Source organism: Bos mutus, chromosome 10 (genome assembly GCF_027580195.1).
Source record: "Bos mutus isolate GX-2022 chromosome 10, NWIPB_WYAK_1.1, whole genome shotgun sequence".
In the NCBI taxonomy this organism is placed as follows: Eukaryota; Metazoa; Chordata; class Mammalia; order Artiodactyla; family Bovidae; genus Bos; species Bos mutus.
Genome location: NC_091626.1, coordinates 36,972,014 through 36,994,735, shown reverse-complemented (window position 1 = coordinate 36,994,735; position 22,722 = coordinate 36,972,014). Strand labels below are relative to the sequence as shown.

Genomic DNA, 22,722 nt, shown 5'->3' with positions numbered 1-22,722 from the left:
GCGAGGAAGGGCGGGGCTTCGGAGCGGTCGCCCGGGTTACCAGGAGGCGGAGCCGTCCAGGGCGCTTTGGCCCGGATGTCCGGGCGCCGTGGCTTGGTCTGCTAATCTGCGAGTCTCTCCAAGGAAACCTACAAGCTGCTGATGGGTGAGTGGTCGCCAAGGTCCTGGGAAGCGTTTATCTTAGTCCCTGCTTCTACCCTACGCTGCCAGCTCTGCGCTTGGCTCCAGCGGGTGGCCTCCGGATAGCGGCGAGTCCTTGTCCTTTGTTCCCACGCGTTTTGGCCGGACCGAGGTGGGATGGGGATAGTCTCTGCCCCAGGCAAACCGAACTGGGGAACCGACTGCAAAGAGAAGGCCGGCTGCGTACGCGGGAAAGGCCAGGCCTTTGTTTATTCAAAATGTCACCTCAATTCCTTTTTTCAGTCCCTTTGTTTAATATTCCTGAGGGTTAACTTGACAATTTAAAGGGCAGGCGTTAAGTGCAGGAAAACAGTAAAGAAAGCAGAAATTAATGCTGCTTTACTGTTGTGTCTTGCTTCAGCATCAAACGTAAGTTTTGGGGGCCGTTCCCAAAGGACCATGACGGTTGCAAAACAGTTAAAAATTCAGATCTCCTTTACTATAGGAAATAAAAGGGGAAAGTGAGCGGACAGTGGGAGCTAGGGTTGTTTGCTTGTTTTTTTTTCCTTAGTGGACAGTAAGCTTTTGCTTATTGGAGAAGGAAATGGCAACCCACCCCAGTATTCTTGTCTGGGCAATCCCATGGACAGAGGATCCTGGCAGGTTACAGTCTTTGGGGTCGCAAAACAGTCGGAAACGACTGCGCGACTAAACAATAAGCTTTTGTTTTCAATTTATCATTGCTGATTTTCAGGTCTTTGGTTTTCTGAAATTGTGGATTATTTACAGTCAGATGTATTTATTAAGCAGCTGTTAGATGCAAAATTGGTATAGAAGAAGTTTCCAATTTTTTAACTTCTGCGTTCTCAAAAAATCTGAAACAACTCGCTTTGGTCTATTAATTTTCGTCTATTAGTTTGTGATTACAGTTGATTTAAAAATAAGTGCTGAGCTTTCCTAGTGGTCCAGTGGTTAAGAATCTGCCAGCCAATTCAGGCCACAGGGGTTCAGTCCCTGGTCTGAGAATATCCTACATGCCCCAGAGCAACTAAGCCCCTGCACCGCAACTACTGAGCCAGGGCTCTAGAGCCCAGTGCTTGGCAAGGAGAGGCGGCAACGAGGAAGAAGCTGGCGGCAAGCCAGAGAGCAGCAGCGAAGACCCGGGGCAGCCAAAAATAATAAATAAATATAAATACATAAATAAATGAAAACAAGTGACTGTGATAGTGAAAAAAATTTTTAATGCCAAAGTAAAGAAGCCATGGGTTTTGTTTTTTTTTTTAAGTCAGAAATTTGACAAAGGTGAACATATTAAACTTGAGGCATTTTAGTCTGTGCTATTTCTATTTTTCTCAACAGCACAAGGAGAAAGAAGAGGGTCTACTCCAATTTGAAAGAAGAAAGTATTGTGGATCAGGCAGTCTCTAGATTGTGAATTCATGAAGAATTTGGGAAATGATTTTTCAGGAAAAGCTTAATTTCCCAAATTCACGTTTGACCAGGACTTATTTCACAGTAGGGTGTGGATTCTTTGAGGGTATGGCCTCTATCGTGTTCCCCTGTGGATCCAATCGGGTCTCTCACCAGTGGAATCACACTTAATGCATGTTTACTGAGTGAACATATCAGTGATTGAAGGGAATCAGATGTCACTGATGAAAAAAATTCCTTTGATGATAACTTTTCCCTGTAGGTGAGGTCAAAGGCAATCAGCCCTGAGTTTTTGGTTAAGAAGAGCTGCTTTGTATGTTGTCTAAGGCTTAAGATCAGAGGGTTGATTCTAAGGCAGTGCTTCCTAAGTACTGGTCAGAAGCCCATTGATAGCCTTGATGAAATTTTCACCTGTCCTCTACAAAAATGACCAAAGTTAGGATAACTTACTAGGCTTCTTATAAAGTGAATTTATTTACCTTAAAGTCTTTTTATTCTGAAATTGTGTCCTTTCTGCTTTTCTGGCATTAAAATGTGTTCTTTCATGAAGGGAGTTGATGATAATTTTCATGTGTTTTAAGGCATGACTTAATGTTCTTTCCGGGCAAAAATCCTCTATTAATCCTCTAGTTTCAAAAAAAAAAAAAAGGAAATTCAAAAGTCTAGACCATCCAGTCAGGGTGAGTGACTGGCTGGAGCCATTGGAGACATTCCAGGCTGGGCTTTGAGTCCTGGGCAGAGTCTGCCTGGCTGTCGACCTTGATCTTAAGGAACAGCATTAGCAACAAGGTTCCATGTAACCTTCAGTAGTGTCACAGTGTAAAAGGAGAACTAAATACAGGCATCAAGACTTCTGTCTAATACATATTTTTTTCCTTGAAACTGTGTTGAGATAATTTCTGCCAACTGTTTCAGCTGTTATTACCTAATTTTTTATAATCACAAAAGATGTTACTATACTGGCATTTGTTTTTAAAAAGCTGTCGATATTCAACCAGCATGCCTTGGACTTTATTGTGGGAAGACCCTGTTATTTAAAAATGGCTCAACTGAAATATATGGAGAATGTGGGGTAAGTCTTAACTTTGTATGTTATTTCATTTGTAAAATCTGTTTGCTTCTGAAATATTGGGACATGTAGAATAACTTTTTTCTTCAGTGTATTTCAACCTAAAAAAGAATATGGAGGCATTGATAAAATTCTCATTTGTGTTGTCATATTGTCTATAATACATCTTTGTGACAGTCACAGTTACTAAGTATTTTTTAATGGATAATTTAATAATTTCTAATTACTTTTATTAATATAGAAAAGTGACTTGGACAAAAATTTAACATTACAACTCCAGAGCATTACTCTGCAGTTTTTATATGGTGTTAATGACTAGATTTTCATGTAACTTAGTCAACTATTTTTAGTAACTATTATGCAGGTATAACAAATACAATTTAAACTTTTAAAATTTTATTTATGTTTTCTCTTTTATCTTTAAAAGACGCACATGTAAACAGATGTTTACACTGAAATGTGACATCTTAGTGAACAATTTTGGGAGGGTGTTAATGTTCTAAAATAATATCTGTACATAAAATACTGTTCTTATATATTGTAGGTGTGTCCAAGAGGGCAGAGAACAAATGCACAGAAATACTGTCAGCCTTGCACAGAGTCTCCAGAACTTTATGATTGGCTCTATCTTGGCTTTATGGCTATGCTTCCTCTTGTTTTACATTGGTTCTTCATTGAATGGTACTCAGGGAAAAAGAGGTTAGCACTGTTCTCTAAATGTATCTGAATGCACTGATGTTGGAATAGTTGTCATTTAGAAGACCTTATCAAGTAATTATACCTCTGTTATTTTACAAGTGGCAGGCTTGTTTTTCTTTTATCTTCTGATTACTTTTGACTGTGGCCAGAAAACTGCTAGAGCATGCCTCAGTAAATATTAAGGGAAATGTCCTTTGTTTTCCTCTGAGTGGAGCTGGAGGAATATTTTATTTAATTTTTATTTCTTAATTATCTTTATTGGTTTTTTGCAAAGAATTGGCTGTGATTACAAACTGTTTATTGTTCTAAAACAAAAATCTTTGCAGTTTAATACTGTAGTTTAAGTGTTATGGCTGCAACCTAATTATGAAAACTTATAGTAAAATCCACAAAAACTTACTGAGCATTGTGTTTGATGTTTAGAAGATCAGAAGAAGAGATACAAAAATAATTGATGTGGTTGATAGCCCTAATCTTATAGAGAAGACAAATACATACACAACTCCTTATAATACATACCAGTCTTGAAAGTATAGAATCAAAAAGTGTATAAAAGCTTTATAAACTAAATGGTCTGGAGTCACAGAGAATGGAAGAGATGAAATCGTGCCTGGTGTCACCTGAAACACATCAAAAAAGGAACATTTCAGGCAGAGGCAACAGTGTGAACACTGGCATAGAAGTATGAAACATGTGATCTCTTATGGGTGGGAATGGGAGTAGTTGGGTGTTCAAAGTGTGGATAGCACATGAGAGAAAGGTAATAAAAAAGGAGGCTGAGAACGGGGCCGAGGCCAGAACGTGAAAGTCCTTGGTAATGATGTGAACCTTACTGCACTGGGAGTGAGGAACCGAATTCTACCGTAGTACATTTCAGCCATCCTGACTGTTGGTTCCTCTTAACATCTCAGCATCTTTCCTGCTTTAGGTCCTGTCCCTTTCCCCAAACTCTTCTCTGCCTGAAATACTCTCTTCTCCCTGCACCTTTTGACCTAGCAGCTTTTCCCCCTTGCAATCTCAGTTTAAATCACGCCTCCTTAGAGAAGCCTTCACTGGCCCAATCTAAAGTAGGCCTGGCCTCATTATTTTTCTTTTTTTAAAAGCACTGTTATTTTGTTGTTGTTGCTTTGTGTTTAGCACTCAACACAATTTGCAGTTATGTTTGCCTCCTCATTTCATGTTCTCTCCCACCCCTGATTATAGGCTCCATGAGGGCAGTGGTCGTCGCCATTGTTATCTATGGACTCTCCAGAGACCAGCATAGTTGCTGGCACATGATAGATACTAGGTACTTGCCAATGAATGATTTATTGGTGAAGGCTTTTGTTTGGAAAAAGAGTATCTTGGGTATATGTTTTAAGAAGACAACTTCTGTGGAGGGCAGATTAGAGGTGAGACATACTAGAAAGCTGTTGTCCAAAAAGTAGTGATGGCTAGACTCCAGTGATAGGAATGGAAGCAGAGAGGATGGTCAGATGGAAGTAGAATCAGTACTTTTCTGGACCTACCAGATAAGTCCACATTGATTATTTACATTGGAAAAGCATTCATTATTTTTCAGAAAAGAAGCCATTAAATTTTTTTTAAAGCAGCTCTCATCCTACTTTTAGTTTCTGTTGTAGAATGATGAGAGATGAGGCTGAGAAAAGAAATGTGATTAACAGAGCTCAAGTTAAATAATTGCTCATTTGGAACTTTATAGCTTGGAATGGAGAAGAGGTGGGGTTAATGAATGTACCTCACCAAATACATTTGAACTAAAACATCAGATACGGTTTGAGAGAATGTTAGAGCAGAAGGTAGAACTTTGGCTTGGGGATAAAGCCGAGATATGATCAGTGCTTAGACAGGAACGGAGGTGGGCTTAAAAAGGAGTTTGCATATCTATGTTTTACCTAAGAAGTTGGTAGCAAGAAATACAAGGGCCATCTCTTATGTTTTCCTGAGACATTGTACTTAGAATCAAGGAAGCAGGGGCCTACCTGTCTTAGGCTAGACTCATGTTTCTCAAATTTTTTCATTCTTTCCTCCGTAAAGAGCTTTTTAAGATACTTTTTCCCCCTAATTTCACCTCAGTTCAGTTCAGTCACTCAGTCGTGTCCGACTCTTTGCAACCCCATGAATCACAGCACGCCAGGCCTCCCTGTCCATCACCAACTCTCAGAGTTCACCCAAACTCACGAGCATTGAGTTGGTGATGCCATCCAGGCATCTCATCCTCTGTTGTTCCCTTCTCCTCCTGCCCCCAATCTCTCCCAGCATCAGGGTCTTTTCCAATGAGTCAACTACCCCATGAAATTTTAGTATCACAGATATACTGTTTATTGATTTATATAGTGTATGTATATATGTGTTTTATATATCAGAAGTGTAATATTATTTTATACTCAAGGGTCAGTTCTTATCTCCTTGGGAGTCCTAGTGCCCACTGAGATGCATAGTTCAGTTCAGTCGCTCAGTTGTGTCTGATTCTTTTGCGACCCCATGGATTGCAGCACGCCAGGCTTCCCTGTCCATCACCAACTCCCGCAGCTTGCTCAAACTCATGTCCATTGAGTTGGTGATACCATCCAACCATCTCATCATCTGTCATCCACTTCTTCTGCCTTCAGTCTTTCCCAGCATCAGGGTCTTTTCCAGTGAGTCCATTCTTTGCATCAGGTGGCCAAAGTATTGGAGCTCAGCTTCAGCATCAGTCCTTCCAATGAATATTCAGGACTGATTTCCTTTAGGATTGACTGGTTTGATTTCCTTGCTGTCCAAGGAACTCTGAAGAGTCTTTTCCAGCACCACAGTTCAAAAACATAGGCTAGACACTAATCAAAACTTCCCTTTCTGGCCTGTTTGCTTTTCCCAGAGTTTAGTGTTAAATTTGTTTTTCTTTAAGGCCAGGGCAGAGATAGGCAGAAAATGCATATTTTTTTGTAATGAAGCCAGAAGTTGTGCTTCTTTTGTAATTTGTTTTCCAAATGTATCCATGCAACAGTCTTTAGGGATGTTTGCAGTGTGCCAGGCGCTGTACTAGGCTGTGGGATTCAGAACTGACTAGTGTGGATGCTCACAGCCCAGTGGATGAGGTAAGCAAACCGTCACAGAGTTTGTGAGGGTCTCGGGTAGAGGCATGTGCATAGTTTTAAGGCTATCTTAGAGAGGGAATAGGGTGATGTCACAGGAGAAAAAACTGATTTTAAACTGAACTTTGAAAAATGAGTCGTTTTTGAGAGAAATTGAAGGGAGAGTTTATCAGCAGGAAAAACGTGCAAAAATCTAGAGCCAAGAGAGAGCACAGTATAACCAAGAAATGAGAGCTGAGGGTGCTTTGAGAAATAGGGACTGAATAAGACCAAGATATAAAGAGATCCGGGGCTGGGAGAGTCTTAGGAAATATTCCTAGGACCTGGGATAACCCCAGATCTGATCTTAAAGGATACACCATTTGCCAGGTGGGTGACATGTGTTTTGAGGTGGAGCACGGCACATGCCCATGAGTGAAGCAGTGAGGAAACAAGCAGCTTTGTAAGGCCAGGTAGTATGGGAGATAAGGCTGGCAGGAAGTATTTTTCCTGAAAGGCAGATGGGACTCACCGAAGAAGATTAATAAGGGGAGTTTTAGAAGCAGATTCCATTTTGTAAAAGATTACATAGTTGACTGAAGATGGATTGAAAGAGAGTATGATGAGTAGAAGATATTAAGAAGAGATGGCAAGAATACACAGAAGAACTGTACAAAAAAGATCTTCACGACCCAGATAATCACGATGGTGTGATCACTGACCTAGAGCCAGACATCCTAGAATGTGAAAACAAGTGGGCCTTAGAAAGCATCACTACGAACAAAGCTAGTGGAGGTGATGGAATTCCCGTTGAGCTACTTCAAATCCTGAAAGATGATGCTGTGAAAGTGCTGCACTCAATATGCCAACAAATTTGGAAAACTCAGCAGTGGCCACAGGACTGGAATAGGTCAGTTTTCATTCCAATCCCAAAGAAAGGCAATGCCAAAGAATGCTCAAACTACTGCACAACTGCACTCATCTCACATGCTAGTAAATAATGCTCAAGATTCTCCAAGCCAGGCTTCAGCAATATGTGAACCATGAACTTCCTGATGTTCAAGCTGGTTTTAGAAAAGGCAGAGGAACCAGAGATCAAATTGCCAACATCCGCTGGATCATGGAAAAAGCAAGAGAGTTCCAGAAAAACATCTATTTCTGCTTTGTTGACTATGCCAACGCCTTTGACTGTGTGGTTCACAATAAACTGTGGAAAATTCTTCAAGAGATGGGAATACCAGACCACCTGATCTGCCTCTTGAGAAATCTGTATGCAAGTCAGGAAGCAACAGTTAGAACTGGACACGGAACAACAGACTGGTTCCAAATAGGAAAAGGAGTTCGTCAAGGCTGTATATTGTCACCCTGTTCACTTAACTTATATGCAGAGTACATCATGAGAAACGCTGGACTGGAAGAAACACAAGCTGGAATCAAGATTGCTGGGAGAAATATCAATAACCTCAGAAATGCAGATGACACCACCCTTGTGGCAGAAAGTGAAGAGGAACTCAAAAGCCTCTTGATGAAAGTGAAAGAGGAGAGTGAAAAAGTTGGCTTAAAGCTCAACATTCAGAAAACGAAGATCATGGCATCCGGTCCCATCACTTCATGGGAAATAGATGGGGAAACAGTGGAAACAGTGTCAGACTTTATTTTTCTGGGCTCCAAAATCACTGCAGATGGTGACTGCAGCCATGAAATTACAAGACGCTTACTCCTTGGAAGCAAAGTTATGACCAACCTAGATAGCATATTCAAAAGCAGAGACATTACTTTGCCAACAAAGGTTCATCTAGTCAAGGCTATGGTTTTTCCTGTGGTCATGTATGGATGTGAGAGTCGGACTGTGAAGAAGGCTGAGTGCCAAAGAATTGATGCTTTTGAACTGGTGTTGGAGAAGACTCCTGAGAGTCCCTTGGATCTCTCTCTCTCAAAGAGATCCAACCAGTCCATTCTGAAGGAGATCAGCCCTGGGATTTCTTTGGGAGGAATGATGCTAAAGCTGAAACTCCAGTACTTTGGCCACCTCATGCGAAGAGTTGACTCATTGAAAAAGACTCTGATGCTGGGAGGGATTGGGGGCAGGAGGAGAAGGGGACGACAGAGGATGAGATGGCTGGATGGCATCACTGACTCGATGGATGTGAGTCTGAGTGAACTCCGGGAGTTGGTGATGGACAGGGAGGCCTGGTGTGCTGCGATTAATGGGGTCGCAAAGAGTCGGACACGACTGAGCGACTGATCTGATCTGATCTGATGATGAGTAGAAAGCCAGTAAGAACGTTACTAAAGTCATGTCAAGAATTAATAAGGGTTGGATTTTGCCTCCAAAAATATGAATTCTATAAAGAAGCAAAAGATTGGGTTCTATAATATGAAAGTGTACACATTTATTTACGTACTCGGTCTTCATCTGTGTAAAACGGCTTAGGAGTTCTGCTTCCAACACCTTGGGCTCATTAGGAGCTTCGGTGATCTTCCTGCGTGGAATACCTAAAGTCTGGAATACCTTGCGGCTGCTATGGAAGACACTGCTGGTCTCACAGGAGTGGGGTGGGGTGGGGTGGATCTTTGAGAACTCTTCTCTTTCAGAAAATAAGCAAACCCACCCTGAGCTGGAGCCACAGCACGCAGTAGGGTTGGGTTGCCTAAGGCTAATTTCCAACAGTAGCTGGGTAGTCCTTTCTTTCTGTTCCACATGATGTTGAGTTGGGATGCACTCATCTCGAGGCTGGACTCGGCTGTGGTGTGCAAAGTGAGTAACTCCTGGTAGAATAGGTGCTGGCTGTCAGCTGTCAGCACATGGGCGCTGCTCACCAGCAGCTCTTTTATCTTTGGTGTTCTGAAGCTTAAGTATTATGTGTATTGGTGTGAATTTCTTTTTATTTATTTTGCTTGGAATGTGTTTTGATTCCTAGGAAAAATTTTGTGAACTTGCTTTTCATTATTTCAGTTGAGCCCAGTCAAACCACAGAATCAGTTCAGTTCAGTTCAGTCGCTCAGTCGTGTCCAACTCTCTGCGACCCCATGAATTGCAGCACACCAGACCTCCCTGTCCATCACCAACTCGGAGTTCACTCAGACTCACGTCCATCGAGTCAGTGATGCCATCCAGCCATCTCATCCTCTGTCATCCCCTTCTCCTCCTGCCCCCAATCCCTCCCAGCATCAGGGTCTTTTCCAATGAGTCAACTCTTCCCATGAGGTGGCCAAAGTACTGGAGTTTCAGCTTTAGCATCATTCCTTCCAAAGGAATCCCAGGGCTGATCTCCTTCAGAATGGACTGGTTGGATCTCCTTACAGTCCAAGGGACTCTCAGGAGTCTTCTCCAACACCACAGTTCAAAAGCATCAATTCTTCGGCGCTCAGCCTTCTTCACAGTCCAACTCTCACATCCATACATGACCACAGGAAAAACCATAGCCTTGACTAGACAGACCTTTGTTGGCAAAGTAATGTCTCTGCTTTTGAATATGCTATCTAGGTTGGTCATAACTTTCCTTTCAAGGAGTGTCTTTTAATTTCATGGCTGCAGTCACCATCTGCAGTGATTTTGGAGCCCCCCAAAATAAAGTCTGACACTGTTTCCACTGTTTCCCCATCTATTTCCCATGAAGTGATGGGACCAGATCTTCGTTTTCTGAATGTTGAGCTTTAAGCCAACTTTTTCACTCTCCACTTTCACTTTCATCAAGAGGCTTTTGAGTTCCTCTTCACTTTCTGCCATAAGGGTGGTGTCATCTGCATATCTGAGGCTATTGATATTTCTCCCAGCAATCTTGATTCCAGCTTGTGTTTCTTCCAGTCCAGCGTTTCTCATGATGTACTCTGCATATAAGTTAAATAAGCAGGGAGACAATATAGAGCCTTGATGTACCCCTTTTCCAATTTGGAACCAGTCTGTTCCATGTCCAGTTCTAACTGTTGCTTCCTGACCTGCATACAGATTTCTCAAGAGGCAGATCAGGTGTTCTGGTATTCCCATCTCTTTCAGAATTTCCCACAGTTTATTGTGATCCACACAGTCAAAGGCTTTGGCATAGTCGATAAAGCAGAAGTAGATGTTTTTCTGGAACTCTCTTGCTTTTTCCATGATCCAGCAGATGTTGGCAATTTGATCTCTGGTTCCTCTGCCTTTTCTAAAACCAGCTTGAACATCAGGAAGTTCATGGTTCACGTATTGCTGAAGCCTGGCTTGGAGAATCTTGAGCATTATTTACTAGCATGTGAGATGAGTGCAGTTGTGCAGTAGTTTGAGCATTCTTTGGCATTGCCTTTCTTTGGGATTGGAATGAAAACTGACCTATTCCAGTCCTGTGGCCACTGCTGAGTTTTCCAAATTTGTTGGCATATTGAGTGCAGCACTTTCACAGCATCATCTTTCAGGATTTGAAGTAGCTCAACGGGAATTCCATCACCTCCACTAGCTTTGTTCGTAGTGATGCTTTCTAAGGCCCACTTGTTTTCACATTCTAGGATGTCTGGCTCTAGGTCAGTGATCACACCATCGTGATTATCTGGGTCGTGAAGATCTTTTTTGTACAGTTCTTCTGTGTATTCTTGCCACCTCTTCTTAATATCTTCTGCTTCTGTTAGGTCCATACCATTTCTGTCCTTTATCGAGCCCATCTTTGCATGAAATGTACCCTTGGTATCTCTAATTTTCTTGAAGAGATCTCTAGTCTTTCCCATTCTGCTGTTTTCCTCTATTTCTTTGCATTGATCCCTGAGGAAGGCTTTCTTATCTCTTCTTGCTATTCTTTGGAACTCTGCATTCAGATGCTTATATCTTTCCTTTTCTCCTTTGCTTTTTGCTTCTCTTCTTTTCACAGTTATTTGTAAGGCCTCCCCAGACAACCATTTTGCTTCTTTGCATTTCTTTTCCATGGGGATGTTCTTGATCCCTGTCTCCTGTACAACGTCATGAACCTCCGTCCATAGTTCATCAGGCACTCTATCTATCAGATATAGGCTCTTAAATCTGTTTCTCACTTCCACTGTGTAATCATAAGGGATTTGATTTAGGTCATACCTGAATGATCTAGTGGTTTTCCCTACTTTCTTCAATTTAAGCCATTAAGTTTTAGGGTAGTTTGCTATGCAGTGGTAGATAACTGAAACATTGTTCAAGGAGAAAACTCAAAAGCATCTATAGACTAGATATTATAAATGATGAGAGTTTAAGAGGCTGGCTATAAGTATACAAAATCAGTTCCTTCCTTATATTTCATTTATAGAATCACAGTTCTGTGAGGTAGCCAAGACCAAGGTAGCTAAGCTACATTGGATTTATATAGTAGAACTTGACAAGCTAGTTCTATAATTTATATCGAAGTTCAAAGGCCCAAAACCACTGAAAAAGTAGAAGAATATATGTAATATCAGGAAATTACTATCATTCTGTTGTCTCAGGGATAGATAAGTGAACCCCAGGAATGAAACGGAGAACCTAAAAGCAGACTGGTTATATAGGGAACTTCTTATGGCAGGGGTGGCATGGCAGCTTAATGAGGGGAAAAGAGTTAACTCTTCAATAAAATGCTGCTCCTGGACAGTTGGATATTCACATGGGAAAAGCTAAAGTTACATTCTAACTTAAACACAGAAATCTCTTATAAGTTAAAATATTAACTTATACACAGAAATCTCTTCTAAATGTATGAAAGATCGAAACATGAAAAGCAAAACCTTAAAACTTTTAGAAGAAAATACAAGATAATATTTTTCTTAGAGTGAGAATCTGTTAACCAGAAATTTAAAATTTGATAAAGCCAACTATATTAAAATTCAGAACATTTGTTCATAAAAAGACATCACAAAGAAAAATGACAATTCAACCCATAAACTGATAGGAAGACATTTGTAACACACTTAACTAACAAAGCAGGATAGACAAATAATAGAAAGATCACAAGTAGAATATTATAAAGCAATGAACAGGACTGAACTTCAGCTATAAGCAGGGCTATAAATGAATCTTAGAAATGTAGTTCTGTCTGAGTGGAAAAAACATCTGAGAAAGGTTCTATCTCTTTATCGTGTTGAAAAATAAGCAAAACTAAATAGTGATTTTGAAGTATAAATACAGATGGAATAAAAACTCTTCAGCAAAACTGATTAAGGCAATTTAGTATAATGGTTATTTCTAGGGGAGAGACAGGAATATGGAATGGGGAGGAACAGGTAGATATAAGTTAATGTTCTAGTTATTGGGTTAGGTGATGAGCTTACAATGTTTATTATATTTTTAATTAATGTATACTACATATAATCTTTTATGTACTTTTAATGTTTAAAATAATTTAAAATGATGCATAGATAACTTAAGACATTTTTAATAGTTTGGAGAGATATTGAATATAAAAGTAGATCCAATTTCTGCTCTTCTACACATTTAGACAATATAGGCACATTGTTATCTGGGATAAGTATTTATCCCTTTTTAGTAAACAAGGTTAAATTCTTCCCATGTAGTTTTTGTATGTTCTTTGCTTTTCTTACCTTGTAGAAGATTTTTTTGTTTCAGGATTGATCAGTTACAACTTTTTTTTAGAATCCGTATTTTGAAGCCTAAAGAGGTTTTATTAAAAGCCAGTTACACGCTGAGAATTCTCTGGTGATCGTCCTTCCTTTGTTTTCTCAGTTCCAGTGCCCTTTTCCAGCACATTACTGCGTTGTTCGAATGCACTGTGGCAGCTCTCGTCACCTTACTTGTGAGCGAGCCAGTTGGTGTGCTTCATATCCGTTCCTGTCGAGTACTGATGCTTTCTGATTGGTACACCATGCTTTACAACCCAAGTCCAGACTACGTGACCACAGTGCACTGCACTCATGAAGCTGTCTACCCATTGTAAGTATTTATTAAGATCATTTTTTTTAAATCGTGATTGTAGATTTCATTCATTTCAGCAGATTGAGCCTTGTGAAATGGCTTCTAGGCACTAGGGAAGATAAACATAAATTATTTTCTTTTCTAAAGTGATAGTCTGATAAGAGGAAATAGAAGTACATCTTAGTATAATAGAAGTGAAAGTATTTTAGTGTTGATGTTGAAGTATCTAAGCACTTCTAAAATAAACTATATGTTTCTTAAAAAGGGTTATAAGGAAAACCTTTTTGATATAGAACAGAGAAGCAATATCTGACTTATAGGAAATAATATGGGCTGTGGAGTTTGAATCCCAAGCCTGTTAGCTGTTAATTTGAACATGTTAAGAACCTCTTGTAACCTCGACCTTCCCATTGGTAAAAATGGGAAGAACAATGGCCTGTAAGGTGACCATGAGGATTAAATAAGTGTGCCTTACCTATAGGAAGCACTTCCAAGTAGCTGGCATTATTATTAGAGTACTTGGGTTAATGTTCTTTCTCCCCACCCCCCCAAATACATGTAACTTTCACCAGAATGTTTTTTTTTTAATATCAAATTAATCAGATTTTGTATAATACTATCTCAGACTACATTTTTAGAATTTCTGTGAATTGTTGGTGTTCATTTTGATGTGTTTTTCTCAGTAAAGGTACAATAGAAGAGTCTGGTATTTATATTCTTATAATTATAGAAATTTACCATTATGTAATATGCTGAACAAAGCAGACCTTTTTGTGCAAATCTTAGTAGTACTAAGTGTCCAAAAAAATGCACGTATGTAAAAAGATAATTTTCAAAAAATGAGATCTAAAAATAAGATCCAGATATAGAGATATGAGAACCTTTTCTAACTGCCTGCCTACCTTTTAAGTCCTGTAAATTATTTATTCCTTATATATATAAAATTATATATAGAGACAGTCAGATATATAATTTATACATATAAACTGATTAAAATAATAGACTTTTTGGAGCTCTTAAGGAATAGACAGATTTTACTTTGTTTTGCTGTTGATAGGAGGAGGCCTAACAAGAGAAAAAAACTCATCCTCCAAGAGGTCAGGCTTGAAATAATGCAGTACGGTACAGGGCTGGGCCTGAAAGCGTCATGAGAGCGCAGGGGTCCTCGGTCACTGAGCTGTGTGAACAGGCATGGGGTCAGTAATTTGGGACAACTCTTGTGCTTCCCTCAACTTTCCTCTGCACAGGAGAGGGTTTGAGTGTAAGTTAGTAAAAATAATTTTAAATCCTCATGAAAAGAAAGTTAGAAATATATGTACAGAAATTCCATTATTCAACATAAAGAGCTAGAAACTATAATCTGCTAATAGAGTATCTTTTTACAACTTTTTTTGTGATTTTTAAAAATTACATTATAGGACATTTGGAAAACAGAAAAAGCATAGCCCAGATAAAAAAATCTATAATTCCATTTCCTTAAGATGATCACTGCTAAAAATGCAACTGACCAGTTGCATTTCTGTATGTATGTATGTATTTTTTTAAGAGTGTTAAAGTTATATTATTCACATGCCATTTATAATCTGTTGTCATTTAATGTATGAGGCACAGTTTTGTTGTTAACGTTTCTTTCATAATTGGATTTTTAATGTCTGCATAGTAGTCCAGCATAAATATATTCTAAAATTTAACCACTTTCCTATTGTTGAATATTTTCTGCCTGGGTTTTCTTTATCATGTGATTCAGTAAAAATGCTTGTTCATTGGGTTTTTGTGTATATCTGATTGTTTCCCTTTGATTAATTTCTACAAGTAAACTTTCTGGATTAAAGATATAAACATTTTACGATTTTTGATACACATTTCCAAACTGCCTACCAGAAGGGAACCAGCATGCTCTTTACAGCAATATATGAGAGTCTTCCTGGCCAACCCTTTACCAATCTGAATATTTGACCGGTAGACTTTTTAAACCTTTTTCAGGATCTTTGATTTTAAAATGATCAGTGATTAAAGGACATTTTAAAACATATTTGTGATGTAACAATTTTCTATTTTATTTCCCAGATACACCATTGTATTTATCTATTATGCATTCTGCTTGGTATTAATGATGCTGCTCCGACCTCTTCTGGTAAAAAAGATTGCCTGTGGGTTAGGGAAGTCGGATCGATTTAAAAGTATTTATGCTGCACTTTACTTCTTCCCAATTTTAACCGTGCTTCAGGCAGTTGGTGGAGGCCTTTTATGTAAGTTTGATGGGTAACATCAATGAAATATATTTATTATATGTGATAAACAATATTTTCTCTGAGTATAATATTGGACCTTGTTCTTTAAAGTAGTTTTGTTTTCATCCTTGAAAATAAGCCATACTATATGTTTTTGCTAAAACACATCATCATTCTTCATCAAAACTAACTTGTTTAGAAGATACTTTGTATTTGATGCTCACAGCCGCATAGGAAGGTTTTTTAAAATCTGAGTGTAAATGACACAAAAACTGGTTTTTACATATTACAGATGGAAATAACTCTTGATATCATATGATGTTTACCATCAAGTTAGGTCTTAGTTTTCTAAGTTTTTTTTATCAAAAAACTTTTAGAAACAGTAAAAAAATCATCAGTATATTTTTTTATTTTAATGCATCCATTCATTCATGTATTCAGCAACCATTTAGACTGATCTGTGACTCAAAAGAAGAATGAAAGTTGGTGTTAAAGAGCTCACGCACTACTAGGAAATCTATACTAAGTAGCTGAGAACATAGAGTGGTGCTTTTTGAACGTGTGACATTAAACATTGCAAGGAGGTTGGATACCATCTGTGTATGGAGCTTGCCAGGGTGCAGAGGACAAGCTTCTGACCTGAAGGAACTGGGCAAGATGACATCACTGTGCAAGTACTGTGAGGGTGGAGCTGAGAGGAAGGCCAAGGGGAGAGGAAACTAGTTAGGGAGAGGCTAGTTAGGGGTCTTTAACCCTCATATTCTGATTTGACAGATATATTGTTTCCTTTGGCCTGCATGGTGTTTGAAAACCTATAATTTTATTCTCCTAACTGACCTGTGTAAGCATTTGAAGTTGCTATTCTTGGGACCTGCTCTTAAAAGGATTTCGGAGAAAGAGTGACATGACTAGATTTGCATTGAAGAAAGATAACTTGGTAGCAGTGTGGAAGGTGGATTGGCTGGGAAGAGACCCTGGGGCATCAGTTAAGAGATCACTGCCAGAAACCGAGCCTGTCTGTGTGACCTAGCAGAGAAACACCAGGAGTGAAGAACAATTTCAAAGACAGAGTTGACTAAGCTGGGAAACTAATACAGCGGTTGAGGGATTGGGAGGAGAATACAATAAAGGAAATATCTAACTTCGTAACTAGTGATTGCATGAATCATGAATGTTAGAAGAAGCAAATAGGTTGGTATTCATGGAATATCCAAAAGAGCACAGGTAGTTATTTATACTGGACAAACCTGGGAGAGCTGACTAGCTGTAAAGATGTGAGAATTGTCAGCCCTCAGATCCCTGTGTCCTGGACAGCAGCTGCTTCTACTGTAGAGAACTTCTTGGTTGTGAAATGGGGGAGAGAGGAAAGTCGTGGAAAGCAGGGACAGGTTGGGAAGTTAACCTAAGGAGACTGCCAGATAGCATTGCTTCCTAGGTTGTAGCTGCCTATATTGAAAAATGCCTTTGCCCACACTGAATGTCTTTAGATAATTTTGTTAACAAGCCTCCACTCAGAGCACATTCATCAAGGGAGGGTCAAGGAGTTATTGTTTATGTGTACTAACTATAAACTTATGCAGTCTGCTGAGATCAGTCCTAGAGGGTATCATAACAACTCAGTTTTATGATGTTGAAAGAGAGATAATTTTTGGTTTGTAGGGGTGTCCTGGTTCCAGCTGCTATAAAAGAACACCATAGACTGGGTGGCTTACAAACAACAGTGACTGACTTCTTGCAGTTCTGGAGACTGAGGTCCAAGAGCAAGGCACCAGCAGATTTGGAGTCTGATGAGGACTTGTCTCTTGGTTCATCAGTGGCTGTCTTCTCTCAGAGTCCTCACATGGCAGAAAAGGGGAGTTCGCTGAGGTCTTTTTTATAAGAGCACTGATCCCATTCTTGAGAGCTTCACCCACATGACCCAATCATCCCAAAGGCCCTCTACCTACTTACACCATCACATTGAGGGTTAGGATTTCAACATAAGAATGTGGGGGGACACAGACATTTAGTCCATGACAAGAGAATATAGCAAGCTTGAGCAAAGTAGAGCAGCAAGAGGCTTCTGGTAGCTCAGGATACCAGGGTCCAGGGAAGGAGACACTAGGAGTAATTAGGAAGATGTCAGTGACAAACTTACTTGTTTGGAAGTATTATTGAAGCCCATTTTGAAGTGTGATCTGCCTCTGAACCACCTGCAGAACTAAAATGCAGATTTTTAGGCACTATCCTCAGACCTAGTTGCTTAAAATCTTATATTGTCTTTGACCCTAGAATAAGAACAATTCTAAATCCTACTTTGAGCCCAGAACCTCCCTCTGCTCCCCAAAGTTTGGGCCATGCTGGAAATTCCCTCTTTATCCTTTTTACTACTAGGTCTTAAATTTGTATCATTAGTAACATTGTTTAGCTATTTATAAGTTAATTGGGTTTTTTTTGAATGGTTGGTTAGGACCTAACCTGTTCAGGCAGTAAAAGGTTCTAAATGTCAAACAAGTCATTCATTTATTTAGTAAGTTGGAATCAGGCTTGTATAGATATTTCAGTTTCTGACAGTGTTCCAAATGGGTTCTACTGCATTACAGAGAAATGAGTAGTTTTATTAGTTTGGTACAAAAGTAACTGCAGTTTTGGACCATGAATTTTAAATCATTATAACTAGGCTCAGGTACATCTTTATTAATCAAAATAGGAACTATTACATTCAACATATTTTTTCCAAGAAGAAATAGGTTTGTTTATTTCTGTAGCATAAAAATCCATGCTCCAAGACTCAAGGAACTCTTGGAAAGCATTTTCTGCCTCCTGGTTGTGTAAGCATTTTCTCTGCAAAAAGTTCTCGAGATGCTTGAAGTGGTAGGTGGTTGGTGAGAGGTCAGGTGAATATGCTGGATGAGGCAAAACTTTTGTAGCCCAATTCATTAAACTTCTGAAGCACTGTTTGTCAGACCTGTGGTCAGGCATTGGCACGAAGAACGGGGCCCTTTATATTGACCAATGCTGGCTGCAGGCTTGCAGTTTTTGGTGCATCTCATCGATTTGCTGAGCATGCTTCTCAGATGGAATGGTTTCACCAGGATTCAGAAAGCTGTAATGAATCAGATGGGCAGCAGACCACCAAACAGTGACCATGACCTTTTTTTGGTGCAAGTTTGGCTTTGGGACGTGCTTTGGAGCTGCTTCTCGGTCCAGCCACTGAGCTGATTGTCGCAGGTTGTTGTATAAAATCCACTTTTCATTGCATGTCACAGTCTGATTGAGAAATTGTTTGTTGTTGGGTAGAATAAGAGAAGACAACACTTCAAAATGATTTTTTTGATTTGCAGTCAGCCCAAGAGGCACCCACTTATCAAGCTTTTTCACCTTTCCAGTTTGTTTCAAATGTGAAACAACCATAGAATGGTTGACACTGAGCTCTTAGGCAACTTCTCATGTAGTTGTAAGAGGATCAGCTTTGATGATGGCTCTCAATTGTTGTCACCTTCCGATGGCTGGCCACTATGCTCCTCCTCCTCAAGACTCTCGTCTCCTTTGCAAACCTTGAACTGACCACTGCACTGCACATTTGTTAGCAGTTCCTGGGCCAGATGCATTGTTGATGTTGCGAGTTGTCTCCGCTGCTTTATGACCCATTTTGAACTCAAATAAGAAAATCGCTTGAATTTGCTTTTTGTCTGACATCATTTCCATAAACTAAAATAAATACAAAATACACAGCAAGTAATAAGTCATTAGCAAGAAAAAGTGAGAAATGCACATTAAATGATGTATAACATAACTACATTTATTTAAGAAGGTATTCTAATATCAAACAGCAAAGTTCAACAATGCAAAACTGCAATTACTTTTGCACCAACCTAACTAACTGAAGTTAATTGTTTTAAAATAATTGCATAAAAATAATTCAAGATTTTTTTCAATTTGTCTATTTGTTTTAGTGAGCTGTATATGTTTAAAACATTTTAAAAGTGGCATTTTAAAGTAAAAAATTTATTTAAAGTATTATTTTACTGTACTATATTTGAAGTGGAAATGTCTAGAAGTTTGTCATTAAGAGCACTGAATGATCCATTTAGTCTTTGAGGCTTATTGACATATCACCTTTTAATTAAAGTGGAATTACCCTTATATAATAGCCTGTCTCAACTAAAGTTCCCCAGTCTGGACCACAAAACATCAAAAATTGAGTGATTAGTTTCCCAGTTCTCCCAAGTTTGATACATAGCTAGTGTGCATAGGAGAGGGGTTAATTTTTTACATCAGTGGAAGCCTTAAGGCAGGAGTCTTCAAAGGTGGGCCAAGGGTAGTTTTACATCTTTTAAGTGTTGGGGGGAGATCAAAAGAGTAGTAGTATTTCTTGACATGTGACAATTAGATAAAATTTGAATTTTATTGTCTGAATAAGTTATATGTCATAACTTAGAAACTTATAAAGTTAATTGTACTGAACACAGACACATGTATTCATCACGTATGACCTGGCTGCTTTCCCACTGTGGAGTTAGGTGACTGACACAGAGACTGGATGACCCACAAAGCCACTACCTGGCCCTTTACAGAAGCTTGTGGACCCCTGTCTTAGAGCATTAGGGCTTCCATCTCATAGGATTGGTTGAGAAGGTTTTTGTCTAGGAAAAGAATTATACTGTTTGAATTTTTTGATGGTTTATTCAGAAATTTTAATTTTCAGCATAATACCAATGTTTGTCTTTCAGACTATGCCTTCCCATACATTATATTAGTATTATCTTTGGTTACTCTGGCTGTGTACATGTCGGCTTCTGAAATAGAGGTAGGATATCTTTTTTCTTTTGTTAAAGAGTTTTGTTTTTTTTTTTAAATAAATTTGACTATTGAATAGACAGTAGCATATATGATACAATATGTTACAGCTGATTGCTTTAGTAATCCTTGGCTAAACAGAGTCACTCAGTAGCTTTTGGCTCATCAGTTTGTAAAAAGTTGTATCCTAGACTGTATTTGCGTGGGAAATTAATCAGGCTTAACTTTCCACCATGTTAGAGAAAAAAATCATTTCACATCATTTATCCACATAGAAAATATTTGATTATTGAAATGTTGAACCTTATTAACAGTATTTTAAGGGAAACATAAATTCTTTATTTTACATAGAACCAAGCTGATGAGCCATTTAATGAGAGAAAGTTAACTAGCAAGTTGCAAATTGTATTTTAGTGTGTTTATTAGCACATTTAGATATTACTTTTAATTTGGTCCTTCCAATTTCTGTATATTATAGAGTGATATTAAAGGTTAAAGGGAAATCAGAGTAGTCACCTGTCATTTCTGCTCCCTTCTAAGTATCCAGGCAGCTGACTCTAGGAATGCTGGAAATTGGGTGTATATACCGCCTGCTTCCCATCTGTAGACTCAGATGCTGTGGATCAGGGCAGGAAGAAGGCACGAAATTTGGAGTTCCCTTCCAGTTCAGACTTTTCAGAAGCAGCCATAGTGTTTCCAGGGTCGAGTGGGGGTGTAGACCAGAACCTAGTAATGTGGGCTCCCGTCTCGTCGTGGCCACTGGCGTGCCGAACATAGGAGGCCTGAGTTTCCTCATCTGTAAACTATAGTAGCAAGACTGGGTGATTCCCTATGTCCCTATGATTCTGAGGTTATGATTGTATGTGAAAATAATATGTTTCAAATTAAAACTAATAAATTATCTAGTTGATTCAGCCCAATAATCTGTATCTATCTCCTTTCTTTTACAAAATTTTATAGAACTGCTATGATCTTCTGGTCAGAAAGAAAAGACTCATTGTTCTCTTCAGCCACTGGCTACTCCATGCCTATGGGATCATCTCCATTTCCAGAGTGGATAAACTCGAGCAAGATTTACCGCTTTTGGCATTGGTCCCCACACCAGCCCTTTTTTACTTGTTCACTGCAAAATTTACCGAGCCTTCACGGATACTCTCTGAAGGAGCCAATGGACACTGAATGTAAAATGCCAAAAAAACCTAAGAAGTGTTCTTAATTTTAAAAAAAAGTAAAATAAAAAATGTATTAGTACTCTTCTGTCATACAAGGGAATATGATTGTCAGTACATCTGATGTTTTGGGGAGTTTGTTGTTTGTTTTCTTTTTTCAGTTCAGCAGAATTTATGGTTTCAAGGAAAATGCAAAATACCATGATTCTCCATTATGTATATAACACACTACACACTTACAGCACTCCGTTATATTCCACTGGAGGCCTATTAGGAAGCACTTACCTCTTGCAACAATTTAGCTGTTCTTAAGAGCAAAATCATGTTTCTGTGTACCTAGCAATGTGTGATGTTCCTATTTTTATTAAGAAAATCTATTAAGTATAATCTGAAGTCCTTAACATCGGCATAATTGTGCATGCCTATTATGTTTCACTTTGTTTTTCAAATATACTGAATTATAAAGTCAAGCGTATTTGTGGGGTCGGATAACAAAAACAACATACTTTATTTCTATGTTTGCTATCTATTTATTTTCACCAATACAGTATTTTGATCTATTACAAAAATAGAGCATAATTTATATAACAGGTCTTTTGTTTTTAGGTAATTTGCTTGAAAATATCCTCAGGTTATTCCTATTCCTATAAAGAAAAACAATAATAAAAAGCTTAATTACAAAAAAATCTCAAATGTCTGGCATTTAATTGTGTTGCCACACTAGTTGTGGAAATAATTCAAAATGTTAAGTAATTAGTGTCTCTTTCCTAAATGAATAAACATGAATATTTACATACTTGCTCATTTTTGAAGAGTATACCTCATTTCTCTCATTTTGGAAGGATAAACACACATACCGTATTTTATAAATCTCAAGACATAATTTTTGTCACATTATGACATCTCAATTGATGGCTTCTTAGGTTTAACAAAATCCAGAGGAGTGTATACAGTACGTAGTTTTCCTGCGCTAAGTCGCTTCAGTCGTGTCCCGCTTGGTGTAACCCTATGGACTACACCCCGCCAGGCTCCTCTGTCCATGGGATTCTCCAGGCAAGAATACTGGAGTGAGCTTCATTTCCTTCTCCAGGGGATCTTCCCAACCCAAGGATGGAATCCATGTCTCAGTCTACTGCACTGGCAGGCAGGTTCTTTACCACTAGTGCCACCTAGGAAGCCAGTGGTTTTCCTGTGGTTGGTAATGTGTGCTGTGATTTTTATGCTCTAAAGCCTTCAGGAGACTCATGGTTGCAACCATGGAAGCAAAATAAGATTTTTGCACTTAATAATCTGACCTAGTTTATCCGTTTATATTATTTAGAAGATTATTTCCTGA

At 38.8% G+C, this 22,722-nt stretch overlaps 1 protein-coding gene across 2 annotated transcripts; it reads left to right on the top strand.

Annotated features, from left to right (window-relative positions):
• The first annotated feature begins 26 nt into the window (after positions 1-26).
• On the top strand, positions 27-22,178 carry JKAMP (JNK1/MAPK8 associated membrane protein). 2 transcript variants are annotated; one of them, XM_005901934.3, is made up of 7 exons: positions 27-145; positions 2,532-2,623; positions 3,165-3,319; positions 13,019-13,225; positions 15,275-15,456; positions 20,151-20,227; positions 21,178-22,178. In XM_005901934.3, exons 1-7 carry the CDS (start codon positions 142-144, stop codon positions 21,394-21,396), a joined length of 936 nt encoding a protein of 311 aa, XP_005901996.1. In that variant the 5' UTR covers positions 27-141; the 3' UTR covers positions 21,397-22,178. The 2 variants fall into 2 exon arrangements, with proteins under 2 accessions (XP_005901996.1, XP_005901997.1); XM_005901935.3 differs by having other exon boundaries at positions 68-145; positions 2,550-2,623.
• The last annotated feature ends 544 nt before the right edge of the window (positions 22,179-22,722 follow it).

Bases quoted from the DNA above. Each gene is read 5' to 3' on its own strand.
- JKAMP (XM_005901934.3), top strand. The intron at 2,624-3,164 runs GTAAGTCTTAAC...TATATATTGTAG, and splicing joins AAATATATGGAGAATGTGGG to GTGTGTCCAAGAGGGCAGAG. The intron at 3,320-13,018 runs GTTAGCACTGTT...TTGTTTTCTCAG, and splicing joins TGGTACTCAGGGAAAAAGAG to TTCCAGTGCCCTTTTCCAGC.